The sequence below is a fragment of the Mus caroli genome, chromosome 3 (assembly GCF_900094665.2).
Source record: "Mus caroli chromosome 3, CAROLI_EIJ_v1.1, whole genome shotgun sequence".
In the NCBI taxonomy this organism is placed as follows: Eukaryota; Metazoa; Chordata; class Mammalia; order Rodentia; family Muridae; genus Mus; species Mus caroli.
In genome coordinates this window covers 115,241,633-115,260,126 of record NC_034572.1, presented here as the reverse complement: position 1 = coordinate 115,260,126, position 18,494 = coordinate 115,241,633, and the positions used below count along the sequence as shown (strand labels likewise).

At 42.6% G+C, this 18,494-nt stretch overlaps 1 protein-coding gene across 2 annotated transcripts in view; it reads left to right on the top strand.

The window, feature by feature from the left end:
- The window catches only part of Abcd3 (ATP binding cassette subfamily D member 3), a 58,585-nt gene extending 52,143 nt beyond the window's left edge, over positions 1 to 6,442 (top strand). For both annotated transcript variants that reach the window (XM_029475605.1, XM_021157215.2), the window contains exons 21-23: positions 326 to 430; positions 3,895 to 3,951; positions 5,055 to 6,442. In XM_029475605.1, coding sequence (XP_029331465.1) covers positions 326 to 430; positions 3,895 to 3,951; positions 5,055 to 5,132 — 240 coding nt within the window. In that variant the 3' untranslated portion in view covers positions 5,133 to 6,442. The remainder of the gene's footprint in view (positions 1 to 325; positions 431 to 3,894; positions 3,952 to 5,054) is intronic.
- The last annotated feature ends 12,052 nt before the right edge of the window (positions 6,443 to 18,494 follow it).

Genomic DNA, 18,494 nt, shown 5'->3' with positions numbered 1-18,494 from the left:
GTTTGGCTAAAGCACAAAACTTGTTTGTTGACCGTTCATCTTAAGACTGAGTTCCATCTCACACAAGTGTTTGTTTGTTTTGTCTTAGCAATACATATTTCTCACACACATATTTCTCCTTTTATTTAAGATGACAGTAAAAATAATTCATTTTATTTATATTGTTTCTGTCTCTGGGGTGATGCTTTTTAGTTAAGAATAACTTTAATATTTAGCTCTCGAAGACTCCAAAAAGCATATTTACTGAAGTAAGTTTACCTTTTTTTATTAGCTTCACCTTTAGGCCAATCTCTATTTATACAGATTATTTCCTTTTACACTTTAGATGGCAAGACTCTTTTATCATAAACCCCAGTTTGCCATTTTGGATGAATGCACAAGTGCGGTCAGTGTGGATGTGGAAGACTACATTTACAGCCACTGTCGAAAGGTAAGCGTCACACACGGGCTGTGCTGCAGTGTCTGTGTGCCACACCCACTGCAGGCTTGGGCTAGAGGGACTTCCAAGCAATGAGAATGCTACTGAGAAGTAATACCTTGCATTGTCTCTAAACTGGTAACTAGTATATACACCAGAGTGCATGGAGCTATCAGTGTATTCTAAATACAGCTTTGTAGGGCTGGAGAGTGAAGAGCACTGAGTACGCATCCCAGCAACCTGAGTTCAATTCCCAGCAACCACATGGTGGCTTACAACCATCTGTAATGGGATCTGATGCCTTCTTCTGATGTGTCTGACAGCTATAGTACATTCATTTATATAAAGAAATCTTTAAAAAAATTAAAAAATACTTTATAGATACAAACAAATTATAAGAAATTATCCATGCATTCTAAATCTTAGCAATTTCTTAGTTGTGATATAGTTTTTGAATCTCTTTTACATTATTACTTACTCAGTTAACCAAAAGACCTCTGGTATTTCTTTTGTCCCATTAGCATTACCTATATATCACTTTTTAAATGAAGAAAACCCAACAGTTACCATATGCTAACTTAAATCTTTTCACATTCTTATTTTATGTGTGCATGTGTTTGTGGCATATGTACCTGTTGTGCTTGTATGTGTGTGCATGTATGATGGTGTGCATGCACAGGGGGTGTGTGGAGAACACAGGTTGATCTGGGTTTACAGGCTGCCCACCATGCCCACTGCCAGTGCTCATGCGGAGACGGCAGGTGCTCTACCCTGAGGCATCTCTCCACCCTTCGTTTGTTAGTTTTTAATTCATTTGGTTTATTTTATTCAGATAGTATTATCTAAAACAAGTTTCTTTTAGTTGATAAACAGGAGGTAAGCTGTGCTGCTATTATTTACATACTTGTTCACTAGTCCTGATGTACTCTTGGTAGATTTGAAAAATAGTAGTATATTCTGTTACTCTGTGTGACTAAATGAGTTACAGGAGGATTTTAACTGTTTATATTTGGGAAGTTTACAATAAGCCATGTATATATGCACACGCTTGCATGTACATACATGCGTGCGCATGCACACACACACATTCCCTGCCACTTGGAGGATGCTGTGGATCAGCAGCCGTAGCAGTACCTGGAAGTTGTTAGAAGTGTGGAATCTTGAACTTTGCAAAGCAAAGCAGCGTATTAACAAACTGTCACATAACTCAGGTGTGTGAAAGGATGACGTGTGGTTTGCTGTCGAGGGTCCGCTAGGGGCTTCTCCAGTGGAAGATTGTTGACTGAACTGTGGATTGTATTTCTTTAATGGCTTATTTCTCTTCTTGAGTCCTCTTTAGTAATTTGTATGTGGTTTCCAGTTTTCTAGACATTAGAGATGTCTGCAGTGTTTTCATGCATAAGGACATATAGACTGGATTTGGCTTGAAGGCTTCAACCTGACAATTCTATGTTGTTGCCTTTTTTGATTTTAAGGTGTGTGGATCTGTAAAATACATTCCACTTAAGGGAAGAGAACTTACCTGAGCTTTTGATGGTCATTTAACATTGTACTGGCTATGAGGAAGAGAAAATGAGGGGCTGAGTCCTTAAGTTTAGAACCTTTAAAAACTGTTGCTTTGGAATCTGCTGCATGCATGGTGATCATGTAGGTCAGGGGACAGCTGTAGGAGTCAGTTCTCCACCACGTCAGTCCAGGAATTGATTCAGATTGTCAGCCGTGGTGGCATGTGTCTTACCCACTAGGGCTTCTTGCAAGCCCATGACCTTTTTCTAACTACCAAACTGTAAATTTACAAACGACATAAAGCAGCATTGAGCTCAGTGACATTAAAGAGATTGGTGGCTGCTTTGCCGAATCCAAGCCACGAGCATCCGGTGTTTGGATCTTACCATTTAGATTTTACTTTTGTATTTTGGCCTAAGTAATTCTAATACACACTATGCCTACCCTAATCCAATTAACACATCAGGAATAGGAAAAAAAAAAGTCTCAATAGGCTTTTGATACAGTTGAAATATGAAAGCTGATAATGTGCATATCTTCTTATGCAGCTCCTAATTTGCACATTGGCAGCCAAACTTGTGGCACAGTTTAAGTGGTACTACTTGGTGCCAGCAGAATAATTTAGTCATAAAATTTCGTGACAGAAATTTTCAGAATTGTCTTAGGCTAATCTTTTAAGAGTATTATCAAAATGAAAATAAGATTAGGGTCTAGAGAGATGACTCAGTAGTTCAGAGCCCTTGCAGTTCTACAAGAGGACCTGGGTTTAGTTCACAGAATCCATATGGTGTTTCACAACTGCCTTTAATTCCAGTTCCAAAGGATCTCACACCCTCTTCTAGCCTCCAAGGGCACTGGAGGCTACATGCAGGCTAAGCAGTCACACACATAAAATAAAAATAAATAAATCCTTTAAAAAAATAAAATGAAAGGGGGAGGGGGAGGGATAAGGGTTTCCAGAGGGGAGACCTGGAGAGGGGATAACATTTGAAATGTAAATAAAATAGCCAATTAAAAAAAAGTGCTGAGAAAAAATAAATAATACAATGAAACTAAAAAATCATGGTGAAGGTTTGCTGATTCTCCCAAAGGTGAGAGGTGTGTGTTGAGGATCTAAGGCAGTGTCCTCCCCGTCATCTGCATTGGCTGGGTAACTCCTAGGCAATGGCTAGGACTCTCCTGGGCCTTAGGACTGTGTTTAGCAGCACTTTTAGTGATGTCCGTTAGATGGCAGTGTTGTTCTCAGCAAACCAAAAAAAAAGTCTTCAGTCATTACCAGAATGCCCACCAGATATTATATATATGTATATATATACATATATAATATATTATATATGTATATATATACATATATAATATATTATATATATATGTATATATATATATAATATATTATATAATATTATTATGTTATATTTATTATATATATAGAGAGAGAAAGCTTGACCTTCAGTTGAGAACCACTGATCCAGAACAACTACAGTGATGTTTCTTCAAAAATCTAAAAATCTGAAGTGTGTTAGAAATCCTGGATCAAGACTGAAATATTTTTATTATGTTTTATAGTAAGCTTATTGGGTAGCAAAACCTAATCCAAACTTTTAAGATTTTTTTTTTACAACTTTTTGTCTCATTTGTGTCAGTATTTGTATACATTACGGAAGACACATGCAGAATTCTGTCTTAGAACCTTCTAGAAGCAATGGAATAATAACTCCCAACTCTGAACCGCGAGACATATTCCAAGATGAGACTACAGTAGGGAACTGCACATTTGGAAGCAGTGACTTCCTGACTTTAATCTTTTGCTGTCCGCATCTTACCATTTCATAATAAATCAAATGTAGGGTATGTTTTATCGTTGATTCTTCACTGTAGCCACTGAACGTGGCATCTAAGAACTTAGATGCATGTGTTCGCGGCTTGCCATCCCGATGTGACATAACCCTCTCTTTGAATCTTTGCATTAGGTCGGCATCACCCTCTTTACTGTTTCACACAGAAAGTCCCTTTGGAAGCATCACGAGGTTTGTATTTCTTTCCTTGTACGGACTGATGAATTTTATGAATCTTATGTAAATATGTGAATTTTGTTGACTGATTTTAGATTTCATGGTCACGTCACCATGTGGGCATACATTTTACGGAAAAGGGTGGTTTGAGCTTTACAGTATACAGTGGGACTTTATTTGGTATTATTGTTGTCAGTTTTGAAAGCGAGAATGTATATAAACAATCTCTAGCTCTACTGAGATTAGAGAGCAGTTAGGTCTCTAGTGTCATAAGTGACTGCTGTGTAATAGCAATGGGTAAATGAGCTGTGTTGTTATCATTCAGGTTTGACAGAAGAGCAGAAAGTCTTAACAATTAGATGGCAAAATTGTGTTAGCATTTTCAGTAGCAGTCAGGACTATAAGGGAAAGCTAGCATAATGCCAGCCATGTTTGTAGTGTACTAAAATAGGATCTGTTAGATAGTCTCAGCCACTTACCAGATACCGTGCTGAAGTACAGGAAGTGCTATAGATTCTGGGTAGTGTCCTCAAGGTTAGTGGGGGTAATGCCGAGAATAGAGCTCTTTTCTTCTCTCTGATTCTCTTATCTTTCCTTTTCAAACTTTGCTATTCTCTCCCTCCCCTCTCCTTCCCTCCCTCTTTTCCTCTCCTCCTCCTTCCCTGTGCTGGATCCAGCCCTAGGCCTCATGTGTGTTGAGAACAGCCACCGTGTAAGGGAAAGGAACACGAAGCAGCTAAAAAATTAGCAAACAGAAAATAAACAGAAGAAAACATATCTTTATATATAGACGCTCGCTAACTAGAAACAAAAGGCTTTGTTCTGTGTCTTCAGGGGCACACGTGTAACTCCTTCTCTTCCCTGCTGAATCTAAACTAGAGTCTTTCGAGTGGAGAGTGGTAGCTGACCATGAAGCAGTCAGTGCTGCACTGGTGAGCCACCCAGGCTCTGGCACCGGTCATCCTAGTCGCTCTGAGCTGCAATTCAGAGCTGTGAAAGCATCCTCTTTTGTGGGATGCCTGTGCATTGACTAAGAAACGTGCAAAAGTCTGTTTTAGTTCTCCAAAATGGGGGAACATACCTGTTCTTGGTCTCTGACTGTCCTTTTTCTCCTCTAGTACTACCTGCATATGGACGGTAGAGGCAATTATGAATTCAAAAAGATCACAGAAGATACGGTTGAGTTCGGATCATAGAGACCATCTCAAGAACTTCATCGGCTTCAAAACAAGATAATGAACAGAATGCATTTGTAAATGCAAGATGCATTGTAAAATAAAGTTAAGCTTGTTTTTTTTTTTTAAAAAAAACAAAGCAACAAATTGACTAGATATAGGATAATTGAAACATGTTAAAACATTTAATATTGTATAGGATATTGCTAATTGTGTATATGTTGGTTTAATTATTAATTATGTACTAAGAATGTCCTTATTCTTGTGGTTAAAAAACCTGCCTGAATTAAATTGGGCTTAAATCAGTGTAACCTGATTCATCCTGGGATGTAAACCATTTGAAGTCAGCTAATTTGACTTTTATGGCTCTGTCCTTTTCTTTCATGAAGATTAAAACCGGGGTCATTAACTGTTCTATTCTAACAAAGTAGTCTTGAGTTTCATTTCTTATGCCCCATGCTAGTGGGAACCAGACCAATCACAATGTTTTGCTGAAACATACTCCATCGTTACAGGATAGTGTTCAGTACGCTGTGGCGGCGGTTATTCTCATTCCTCACACATGCCTTGAGGTGCATTGGACTCCAGGAGAGCCATTTGGGGTTTCTCTAGCTAAACAATAAATGTACCTGTCTCAGTCCACTGGACTGAGTTGTTTTGAAGGTTCTCATGGTGCACAACAGTGTGTATGTGGTGCACAACAGTGTGTATGTGGTGCACAACAGTGTGTATGCAGCCCTGCTTACAGCCTGTGGTTGCTACACGTTGTACCAGTCTGACCAGTGTTTGGAATGTTCAGACATAACCTCCTGGGTGAAGCTCAAGGTCTTAGGAGAACTTTTGATTTTGTGAAGAGATGGACAGGCTCATCAGAAATGTGGTTGTATAAATGTGAGTGTAGAGGCACTACATGACGTAATGTACTGAGCATGCAACACTGCTGCCGTCCTTGTCTGTGGTTTCAGTTTGTAAAACTGCTAAGCCATTCTCATGCACATGGGTGAATGACATTTCCTAGGAACGGTCTGTGACTCCTGGACAACGGCTCCTGTATCAGCTCTGGCTCCCCGGAACCATTAGAGACTAACTGTTGTTTCCACAAAGGAGGGCTGAGAGTGAACGTGATCACACATAGTTGTGAAATCGGTGTGATCCAGTGGGCTCTGAAAGGGGTGTTTGATGGTCTTTGTCTTCATAACTCACAATCACTGGCTACCAAGATAACCCTGATGTGTTGATTCCATAAATGCATCACATTCAGTTTTACCATGTCTCCTTAGCAAACTTGTGTACTTATTTTCTGTTCAGATTAAAAAAAAAGATAACCTACACAATATGTGCCTGTCCTTTTTTATTCTTGGGTTTGAATGCAGACATTCAGAAAGGGCTTTCAGCACCCAGGCGGTCTTTTAACCTTACCTTATTAAGTGAGCTTTAAAAGATTTTGTTTTATATTTCTAGGCAGGGTCTCCTATGTTGCTCTGGCTGGCCTTGAACTCACAGAGATCTACCTACCTTTTCTTCCTGAGTGCTGGGATTAATGTACACTTTTAAACGTGCATTTCTTTCTTAGAAAATCCTCACCAAATGTTTATACTTCACAAATGCTAACAGATGGCCAGGAAGGCTAAAGGCTAGCGTATCCTGGAAAGGCTTTAAGGCACAGGGAAACTACACGTTTTCAGATTGCTAGGCTACGGCAAGGCTGACAGCAGACATGTTCAACCTCTTGTCTACCTCCTGATCAGGGATTTCCTGTTTTCCTCTAATAGTAAAGTGCCTCACCGTTTGAGGCAGAGAGGCAGGTCTTCCAGGAGAACCCCTGTGTACTGTAGCGTGGGGATGCTTTTCCCAGGGCTGACTAGACAGTGGTGCTCAGTCGTTCTCTGCACGATTGTCACAGACTACACCGAGAATGCTAGTTTAACCCCAAAAAGAAATCAGTAAATGGAAGACCGTGGTGGATGGCCTTCTGCAGATGAGGTTTGTGTTGCTCTGTGTCCTGCGGTTCTTTTATCTAAAGAGAAAGTGTGTAAACAGTGTTGCTCAGCATTGCTGGAGTGAGGTGGTGGCTCTCAGTGATAGATACTTGCTGAGAACAGCTGTCCCATTTTCTTACATCATTTTAAAGCTTTTAGTTAGTTTTTGTTTTAAACATTTTTCCTTTTTTTAAAAAAAATTATTTTATGTATGTGAATATACCGTAGCTGTCTTCAGACACACCAGAAGAAGGCATTGGATCCCATTACAGATGGTTATGAGCCACCATGTGGTTCCTAGGAATTGAACTCAGGACCTCTAGAAGAGCAGTCAATTATCTTAACCATTAAGCCGTCTCTCCAGCCCTTTAAGCTTAGTTTTTAAAACCTTGAGCCGTGTCTAGTGACAGAGTCCTGTTGTTGGATTTGACATTACTAATTGTGAGAAGCTGATACAGTTTTATTTAAACACTGAGTAGTTTTTTGTTTGTTTGTTTGGTTGGTTGGTTGGCTGGTTGGTTTTTGAGACAATGGTTGGTCACTGCATAGCCCTGGTGGGCCTCAAACTTGGAGCTGACCTTCTGGCTCTGCCTCCCGAGTACTGGGACTACAGGTGTGTACCCCAGCTTGTCAGCGTTGGGTGGTCCCTACCACCTACCTTCCTACCCCCCCCCCAATAGTTAAATCATTTTTAAAACCATGTAAACACTCCGTGGCAGCACAGGTACAGAAGTATCCTTAAATTTAAGCACTGGTTTTGTTGTTGTTCATGTCCACAATTGAAATCAGGAAATAGAAATCTATTATCATTCAAAAACCTCCTTTCCATCTTTTTCTTAGTTACTAGCCTTCTACTTGTATCCTACAGTCTAACTTTACCTGCTTTTTTTTTCTTTTTTTTCTAACTCTTTTTAGATACATGGCACCCTTTTGTACAAGACTTTATTCTCTCAGTACTGTGAGATTGACCGATGGAGAGACAGCAGTTCCTTCTCTTATGGCTATGTCTAAACATCTGAATGAGCTTTTTACCTAGCCATTAGTGGGTGCTGCGTTCTCTTATGTATATGTGTATGTATATGTGTATGTATGTGTGTGTGTGTGTGTGTGTGTGTGTGTGTGTGTGTGTGTATATATATGTAAGCCATAAAGATATTCTTAGGTGTATATATAGTATATGTGTGTGTATATATATACATATTACACACATGTATATATATATATGCATATATATGTGTGTATATATATATATATGTGTGTGTGTGTAAGCCATAAAGATATTCTTAGGTGTATTTTTTTGGTGTATTTTAAAGTGGGACTTTTTTTTTTTTTAATTAAGGTTTTGCTCAAATTCCCTTTTGTTTCTACTGTAAGTGGTTTTTTGTTGTTTGTTCGGTTTTTGTTTGTTTTTCTCCCTTCTGTGTCATTAGCTATGGACAGGAAGTCATCATGCCTTCATTTTACATTCCCACGATTGCAGTGAGGTTAAACTCTTCATGGTTACTGGCTGTGTCTAGACCGTCTTTGGGAAGTGTTGTTTAGTCTCTAGTCTGTGGCCCCCTGGGATGCTCTTTCAGGCCGCCCATCCTCCTACACTCCAGTAGGCCAAACTCAGAAGATTCCACATCTTCTGTCTTCTTCTCTTTAAGACTTATTCCCCACTTTAGCAGAACACATCTACAGTGGCCTCCTGGGAAGGGCAAAAGCTTTGTATGTCTAAAAATCTCTAGACCATTATACTTGTGAAGAGTTCACCTGGGATAAATTTAGTAAGAATTTATTTGAATGTGTATGTAAGTGCACACAATTGTGAGAATGATGTGTGTGTGTGCTAGGTTAACCTTGGATATAATGATGTGTGTGTATGTATTTATTTGTCATGCATTTATGTGAGTGTCCTTATGTGTAGATACACACGTGTGTAAGCCAGGAGACAGCCTTAGGTGCCACCTTCAGTCATGTCACTCAGTCTGATTGCCTTGAAGACTGTCAGTTACCCTAGATTGGCTGGCTAGCAAACTCCAGGAATACTTCTGTCACTGACCCCTCAGTGTGGATTGTACACGTGCACTGTTCTACCTCATAGTTAATGTGTTTTAGGGATAAACCCAAGGCCCTGCTCTTATAAGACACTTGCTTTACTGACTGAGCCGTACACCCATCCCTTCATCTGGTTTTGTATTTCTGTAGTAGTTTTTGTTTGTTTGTTTTTGTTGCAGTGGTTAGTTTGCTTTTTGTTTTGTTTTGTCTCCTTGGATGTTTGTTTGACACCAGGTCTCTCACTGGGACCTGAAGCTCATCAATTAGGGTAGCCTGGCTAGCCAGTGGTCCCAGGTATCTTCCTATCTCAGCCTCCCTGATGCTGGATAACACGCACCTGCCACCACACCCAGTCTTTTATCTTTATGCTGGATATCCAACTCAGGTCACTTAGCCCACAGGGCCATCTCTCTTGTCTCTTTCTTTAAAAAAAAATTGTACGTGTGTGTGTGTGTGTGTGTGTGTGTATGTGCCACTTTAGTGCAGGTATCCCTGGAGGTTGGACAGGGCATTGGCTGCCTTGGGACTGAAGTTAACAGGTGGTTATAAACCACCTGACATGGAACAAGGGCTCTTCACTGCTGAACCAACTCTCCAGTCTGTCCTTTAAAGGTCTGTAATCATTATTATCTTTAGTTTGCTCTTGGGAAGAGCCAGTGTCCTGACCATGCATGTGGCAGTTCCTGATGTCTTTCTGTGCTTCCCCGCCTCACTCTGAGAATGTTCTCTGCTCCCTCTGGCAAGTCTTAGTGTTTCAGCCTCTTGTTAGCTCTGCAGCGGTGGGTTTTCTTTTATGTAAGCTGTAGATAAACACCCCCTGTAGACTCAAGCCTTTTCGGTGTTGCATAGTATCCTTTTTCCTGGGGCCTTGGAAGGAAAGAAAAGGTAAGTGTTGGGTTTTTTTGTTTTTTTTTTTTTCATTTTTAGCTGGGGGTACTTGAAAGTTCCTATACTCATATTTTTTTTATAAGTTAGTGCGTATTCTATAGCATTAGAGCTTAGTATATTTAAGAAAGTGCAAACTAATGAGCCATGCATGATTCTGGAATGTTCTTAGAGCATCTTAGACTTGGGATGTTTCTATAGTTTCTTCTCTGGACTCATATGTTCACTATGGTTCTCTTTCTGAAAAACCAATAGTCGTCCTAAATTCAAAAAAAAAATATTATCAATACTTAAGTTTTGCCCCCACTTTTGTTGTTTGCCATTTTTGATGTCTTCATTGGCCCCACTTTGTGTTTTACCCACAGCCATTTAGGCAGTGTTCTACTAGGAATGCACAAAGTAACACAGAAGCCCAGGTTTGATGAGACATGCTTATATCGCATAACCTGTTCCTGAGGTGCAGTTTAGATGCTTCAGGTCAGGTGTTCCCTCTTCCCCTTCTCCTGGTGAATTCTTTGTCTTTCAAATAAGCTCTTGTGAGCTCCTTCACTCTCTCAGTGATAACATTTATACACTATTATAATGGCTTGTTTGACATTTTGCCCTACAACTTAGCAAGCTCTACAACAGTCGAGATGATCCCTGTCATATTTGAATAAAATCTGTAATGTCTGGCATGTGGAGTTAGTGTGAGAATAATGAATAAATGAGTGAATCTGAATGCACAGCAGGCAGAAGCAGGGTACCCGCCGTTGAGGCCCGAGCACGAAGCCTGCTGTTCACACAGCTGTGGGTCCTCTGTGTGGCTCTGAGAAGCTGATCATGGGGTCACAGCTCTGCTGTGGGCTTGCTTGGGGACTAATAAATCATTCCCCCAAAAGGGTAGGGGGCTGGAGAGATGGCTCAGTGGTTAAGAGCACTGACTGCTCTGTCAGAGGTCCTGAGTTCAAGTCCCAGCAACCACATGGTAGCTCACAACTGTAATGGGATCTGATGCCCTCTTCTCGTGTGTCTGAAGACAGTGACAGTGTACTCATATAAATAAATAAATAAATAAATAAATAAATATTTTTTAAACTTTTTTTTTTTAAACTTGATATTGGCAGTAAGCAAAGTCAACACTGTCAAAACATGAGTATGAACTGCTGTCATTTTGTCATGGACTGGGGACTTAGCCTATAGTTGTTACAATAGAAAGTAATGTTCAAGAAAGGTTTTTGTTTTTTTTTTTAAAGGTTCCTCTCATCGGGTCTGCAGCTCTGCTGTCCCTTTCCATCCCATAGCCCTCATCCACCTTTGTGAGGGACATCGGGACTGGTGGGTTACATGGTTAGGGAGATCCAATTCTGATGTCATAGACAGCATCTGGAAGCATTCTGCCTCTGCCTCTGCAGGTTTGGCTGGTTCAAGAATTCTGCCTTCTAACTAGTTTTTCAAATAGTTTACTAAAGAGGCTGCCGCTAGACAGTGTGACACATGGGCCACAGAAGTCACAGATGCCTGAGTGTTGTAGATGGGCCTGGTGCTGTTTGTATTTTGATGCAAATTCTGCTCTCCTGGGGGGGGGGTGGGGGGACTGCATCCTCAGGTGACTTCTTGTGAACCAATCCCCTAATGAATAAAGGAGCCAATCACTGGGTGAGTAGGAGGGACTTCTGGGTTGGACAGAGGAAGAGAGGAAGCAGGAGAGAATTAGGTTCTTTTGGACGGGGATTGCGTGAGGACAAGATGTAGCTATAATTGTCTCCTGGTTTCAGTGGCGGATTCGTCAGGATTTGCCGTCAGAGGATTTAGATTTAATAAGGCTTACAAGTTAGGATTTTAGTTGCTGTGCCCAGTGATTGAGTTACCGTTGTTTCTGAACTAAGTTTGTGTTGTGTTTTCCTTCACACAGTAGCTTAACTGGGTTCAAGAGAGAGTTATAGTGGCAAAGCACGGGTTTGCCTGATAGGCACCACAAAGGCCGTGGGGGTGGGGCTGGGGTGGTAGCAGCTCGGCCAGTGGGAACTTAGCGAGCTGGGTGGAGAGATTTTGGAGCTCTGAGTCAGAGAGTCTCCACGAGATAAAAACAGGTCAGCCATTGCCTGCCAGTGCATGGCTGGTCAGGCTGCTGGGGCAGAGGCACTAGTGCGGAACGTGCCAGTTTCTTTTTAGTATTTCCCGCAACACCCGAGGAAGATTATCTTGTTCAGGCATTCTGATCATCTCTTCCCTCATGACTCTTCATTTGCAATCACTTATGGGTGTAACATTTTGTCTTTTGCTTATGGACTTTTTAGTAATTTTATAATTTAGCCTGAATGTTCTTGTCCCATTGTCTACGCACTTCTCAGGGACCATAGATGGCGTCCTCCGTCATTGTGGTCAAGACACGGCTATAGGTCTATGTGAGGGAAAATTGTCCCTGCCCTTCTGGGGGTTATGTCACTTTTTTTCCTGACCTGAAATATTTGTCAGAGAAGATGAATCACTACGTTAAAGCAGTTGGTTTTGGTAGTGCTTGAAAATGAGGGTGTGTGTCAGGAACATCTCAGTGTTTCCTTAGGCCTCTTCTTGGAAATTTATTACACACCTGCAATTCCCAAATCGAGAAAGTCGTGAGTTGATAGCTGCCTGGACACCTGCAAGATCCTGGGTCAAAGGAAAAAACTGACCTGTTTCATTTAAACAGATCATAGTTTCTCAGTCTCACAGTTCCTGGGTTTCCTTTTTAGTGATTTCATTTTCCCCAGAAAAGAATGATTTCCTAAATGTTTGATTGACACACTCCTAATATACAGTCACAGGCTAAAAAGAGATGGTCTTAAAAAAAAAAAACCCAATGGTTTTGAATTATTGTTTGTATGAGTCTCTACATGGTGGTCAGAGCACCACATTGTGGAGTTGGCTCGCTCCTACCCTTTTACTGGGGTGAGCCGAGACAGGAAGTTCTTCAGAACAGTTGGTTTACTTGACAAAGTACCTAGACCTGGTTTTCACTAAAGCTCTCAGGATCCTTTCTGGTCAGTAGGGCCAGTCCCACAAGCGCCTGCTTGCTAGGCCTTCACTGGAGTGTGTTGTCTGCATAGGGAGGAGGGATGTGCCATCGCCACAGGCAGGATTTCGCCATGTTTTTCCTGCTGTTGATTTGGTTGAGTTCGGAAGTGGCTGCATTCTGACTTCCCCGAAGGTCGGGAATGCCTGTTCTGGTCTGTACCCACCCCAGCCTCCTTGACAGGTAAACGGTAAACATTGTGCTGATTGCACTTGTTAATCAGGCCTCCAACTTGAGGCTTAAGAACCGTTTTCAGAGCTTCTTGTCGAAGGCCCCTAATTAAGTAAGTGTTTCTTGGGTGGTACCAGAGCTGCTCATCTGGGGGCAGGCAGCTTGGAGCATGGTTGGATTCGCTGACATGGGAAGAAGGTGATGGATGCCTTGAAAGCATGCTGACAAATGAGCAGAATTAACCCAGGCAGTCGGAAATGTACACAGGATTTATCTCAGCCAGCGTGTGGTCTCCCTTTAAAAAAGGAAGTGGCACAGCTTAGCTGATAAGGGCAAATGAGGTAAAACCATAGACAAGTGGGCATCTGGGCTCAGAGCAAAAACAGCAGGGCAAACAGGAATATCAGAACAACAGCCTGCTGGGTAGCATGTGGTCGATGGTAGGAGAAAGCAGTCTCACCTGCCTTCCCCCTCAAAGCTCTGAGCAAGGAGTGAAGTGCCACCATTACTGCTTTAAAACTTCATGTTATTTTAAGAGCACAGGTTTGGTAAACATCACTTTGATGTGAGTGACCTGTGAGTCAGTCCCCTCTGGTTAAACGGTAGGAGGGTAGAGGGTATCCTTTGAGATGTGAGACTGCTTCTCACTCGTCTGACTCTTCCCCCATCCGACCCAACTGCTGCAGCAGTTCTGTGACCCTTGTCTCAGGAAGGAAGGTGGCAGCTAGCGGTGAGGTTCCCTGTGGCAGGGTAACCAATCAGGACTAGGACATAGATCAGAAATGGAAAGGGCTGTGGCATCAAATAAACATTGCCTCACCTCCACCCACTCCTCCTCACACTAGGAAGGTATCACCTAAGCTAAAGAAGAAGAGGGAGTTAGAAGGGGTGACCCTGGTCACTGTGGAACTCTGCCTCTGTGCATGATGGAACTGCTAACCATCAAATCACTGCAGCTCTGATTCCCTGCAGGGGATCTTAAGCCTGAGCCACTAGCCTTCTCTGTGGAAGTGAGGGAGGGTGCACAGGGCAAGATATATCCCTACTGATATATCTTGGATGGGCGCTCCTCATCAGTGGTGTCGCGGCAGCGAATTGCCCATGCTTCTTTGAGTAACCCCCACCCACGCTGTATGTCATCCCAGTTAAACTCCTTGGTTCAGCAAACTACATTTAGATGTGTCTTAGTTAGGGTTAATATGGCTGAGATGAAACACCATGACCAAGAGTAACTTGGGGAGGAAAGAGTTTATTGGCTTACATGTCCTGAATCACAGTTCCCTGGAAGAAGTCAGGGCGAGTCAAACTAGCTGGACAGGACCCTGGAGGCAGGAGCTGATGCAGAGGTCACGGAGGGATGCTGCTTACTGCCTTGCTCCCCATGGCTTGCTCAGCCTGCTTCCTTATAAAACCTAGGACCACCAGCTCAGGAATATCGCACCCACAATAAGTTGGCCCTGTCCCCCCCATCAACCACTTATTAAGAAATGCTATTCAGGCTTGTCTGTCGGCAGCCGGATCTTATGGAGGCGTTTTCTCAACTGAGGTTCTCTCTTCTCAAGTGATTCCATCTTGTATCAGGTTGACCTAAGATTAGACAGCAGCAGGTAGAATTGTTTCTGTGTTCTGTCACTGGTGTCCTGTCTGCAGTGAATGGATGTTGGTCGATAGCCTTTAGGAAAAGCCACACTGCGGTGGGGGATCACTGGTGTGCCTGGAATGATTTCCGCTGTCAAATAGGGAAAAGAGGTGGGGGGAGTGTAAATTTAAAATAGAGTCCTAAAACCCAGCATGTAATGATAGTCCTGTCCTTGGGCGTTGTGCCTTGTCATGAAGATCATGGTCAGAGCAGGGAGTAAGGAGGTGAGTAGTGGAGGCAGGGTGGTGGCCTTGCCTGGCAGGGTCATCATAGTGCCTCAAAGTGGAGTTGGGGGAGTGGCAGTTGCAACTGGAATCTTGTTTAACCCACAAGCTGGCCGACTTCATTTAGATTGAAGGGGCATGGGAAAAGGAAAGGCACCCTAATAATTACACCAGGGTCTTGGCCTCCTGAGCCAAGTTGTCCATTTCTTGAAATGGAAAAGACTAGAGAGAACTAGATTTGAAGGAGGTAGGGAATTAGCTTCTCTTTGGATGGTTTGAATAAAATCCCTGTGAGATGTCAAGTATGTTTTGTAAGTAGTTGGATCTGCAGGACAGCTCTGAACTTTTTTTTTTTAATTTGTAAAATGATTTATTTTCATGTTGATGAATTAATTTTTAAATTGCTTCATATTCTGCTCATTGACTTGCAATATTAATTATTAGTCATTTTTATGTCACAAAATAAAACATAAGGGTTGATACAGTCAAGAAGCGTAACACCCTCCTCTATGCACATCCACAGTGTTGTAGGGACCCTTTATGTCTTCTAGTAACTTGTTAGTTTTATTTTCAGTTGAGATCTTCACACATTTAGATTTTATTATTGAAAGATAGTATAAAGAATCAAATTTCATTTTTTTCAAAGGAATATTTCATCCTCAAACCATTGCCGTAAAACTACCTAAAAACTTTTAAAGAAGTTGGGGCTACAGTGCATATTTGGAAGACATCATATTTAGTTAGATGTTGCAGGCTTAAATCATGTACACTAGATGGCGCTTGGCCATGGGCTTGGACCTAATGCCAGAGTAACTGTTGTGGAGATGGGGTCAAGGAAGAGGGCAACTCAGCATTTACAAGCTGGAGAGCAGAGGATGGTGTCCAAAGAGTAGGGCTTTTCAAAAGTTGAAAGTGTGTGTGTGTGTGTGTGTGTGTGTATGTGTGTTTGTGTGTGTGTGTGTGTGAGAGAGAGAGAGAGAGAGAGAGAATAATATTTTTGTATTCTGATAGGAATGACCAAACAGAGGAGAAGGGCCATGCTAGCAGAGAAGGATTTCAAGGGCAAAGTCGTACCTACTCATGAACTCATGAAGAGAAGTTGTTTATACTAGGAGGTCTCAGCATCTCAAGTTTCCGATGTAGGTGCTGTTTTAGTAACGGTGATTTACTGTGACAGGGCACCATTTAATTTAAGGCTCAGCTCCAGAGAGTAGTAGTAGAGTCCATGGACATCATGGTGAGGAGCACAGCAGTGGGCAGGCAGGCATGGAGCTGGAGCAGTACAAGAGGTGGGGGGGGGGGGGGGGGGGGGGGGGGGGGGGAGAGGGGGAGGGTAGGAGAGAGAGAGAGAGAGAGAGAGCTGGGAATGGAACGGACTTTTCAGTCTCAAAGCCTACCGCCAGCAACAAACTCCAAGGCCACACCAAGGCCAATCTTTCCCAAATAATGCCACCAGCTGGGAACCATGCACTTGAACCTATGAGCCTATGGGGGCCGTTCTCATTCAAACCACCATAGCTGGCTTCTTCCTTTATGCTTGACTTTCATAATACAATGTTAGTTTGGGTATTTCTTTTCAACTACAAAGAACAGAAGGCTTGATCACAGGGAATAGAAAACCCAGCTCCAGCTTGCTAAAATAATGAGTTGGGTTTCCAGTGGTGGAGGCTTTGGGTGAAGTATATTCCAGAAGTCTGTCATGTCCCCAAAATGTCTTCTCATTTTGCTCTACAGATCATCTGTGTGCAGCACCCAGTCAGAGCATCCTTTTGTGTGTGATTAAGTGAGGGCTCCTGCTATGTTAAACAAATGTGCATACTGGTCATTTGAGAGAGCCTCTCCTTAAATAGGATTGATCCCACTCTATTAAAGCCAAGATTATAATAAAGAAAAAAAAAAGAAAAAGAAAAAGAAACTGCGAGGCAACAGTTGGGGGAAGAGAACGTGTTAAACACAGATGTCCAGGAACTCATAGGAAGGGCATTCAGAAATGAGTTTTCCCTGAGGGAGCAAGATGATTGTTTAAGAGAGAGTTGCTCTGACTCAGAGTTCAAAAGGAATCTCTTACATATATGCCAAACAGTAATTTAAGATGGAAAATTTATCTGTGGAGAGCTTTCGGGTTCTGTTTAGTAATTAATATAGCATGCTTGATAGGCTCCAGCACAGGGAGGGAGACGTTCAGTTCGGCCCACTAGAGGGCAGCAGTTCGGCTGCAGAACCCGTTGTGTTGATTTAGGAGCAGCTGTTTCATGTCCACAATAAGGAGAGAGGGGGCCTGTGTGCAGCGGTTAACGCTGGGAGTGGAACCTTTTGATTCCCCGCAGCACCGCTACACCGCATCTATAACGACTTCCTTCTGCTGTACATTATTATATCCAGACCTGCTTTCAGTCTGCAGATAATTCAAATTCCTTAGATTATGAAGCTAGGGGATTACATAATGCTATAATTATTCCTGGCAGAGGAACGCAAGGTCAGGCATGAACTCCTGTAGCCCGCTTTGCCCTTCGTGTGCTACACCGAGCTCTTTGTCTTGGATAAGACATGTGAGCAGGGACTCAAGATAAGGCGTGAGGCCCCTCTCTGAGGACAAGGACGCATGCTTGGCCTTTCTCTTTGGGACTCCACCACACACACCCGTCGCTGTGGTATCAAAAGCTGCACTGGTGCCCACAGCTGGGCAGATGGAGTTTGTTAATGAGTAAACCAAACCGACCAGTTAAGAGGGCCGCGGCAACTCCCCAGCCTTGCACAGAGGGAGGGAAGCAAGGGCAGGTTTGCCTGGCAGGCAGCTCAGAACACCATCATTCAGTTCAGATCTTCTTTCTGTGCAGTGTAGACTTTTGCTGCCTCTGAAGGACTCGCTCCGTTTCTGTTTTAGAAATTACTGAGTCAGCTCAGCATGACCAAGTCCTTGTGCTTGGTTTCCTCACATGAACTCTAACTTGATCCTTCCGATTTTTATGAACAACAACGACAAAATCAAAGGCAGGTCTCTTTTTCTTTGAGCCTCCTCCACGATGCAAGTGAGTGACTGGGGAGAACCCTTTCTAGGTCTGTACTAGATGGTCTCTCTCAGTAGGCTAGGCTTATCAGGCCTAGTCATGTGACTTGCTTGACTGGTGAGCCAAAGTATTCAGTGGAAGTGTTAAGACTATGAATTCGAATGAGTCTAAGGGTCAAAGGGCAGGGATTACAAGGGAGGGACTGGAAGGAGGAAAGGGAAGGGGGGAAGTGATGTAATTATAACCAAAAAGCCATTTTTAAAAAGTGGCTTAAACATGGAAGGTGTAGCCGGGCGTGGTGGCTCACGCCTTTAACACCAGCACTCAGGAGGCAGAGGCAGGCAGATTTCTGAGTTTGAGGCCAGCCTGGTCTACAGAGTGAGTTCCAGGACAGCCAGGGCTA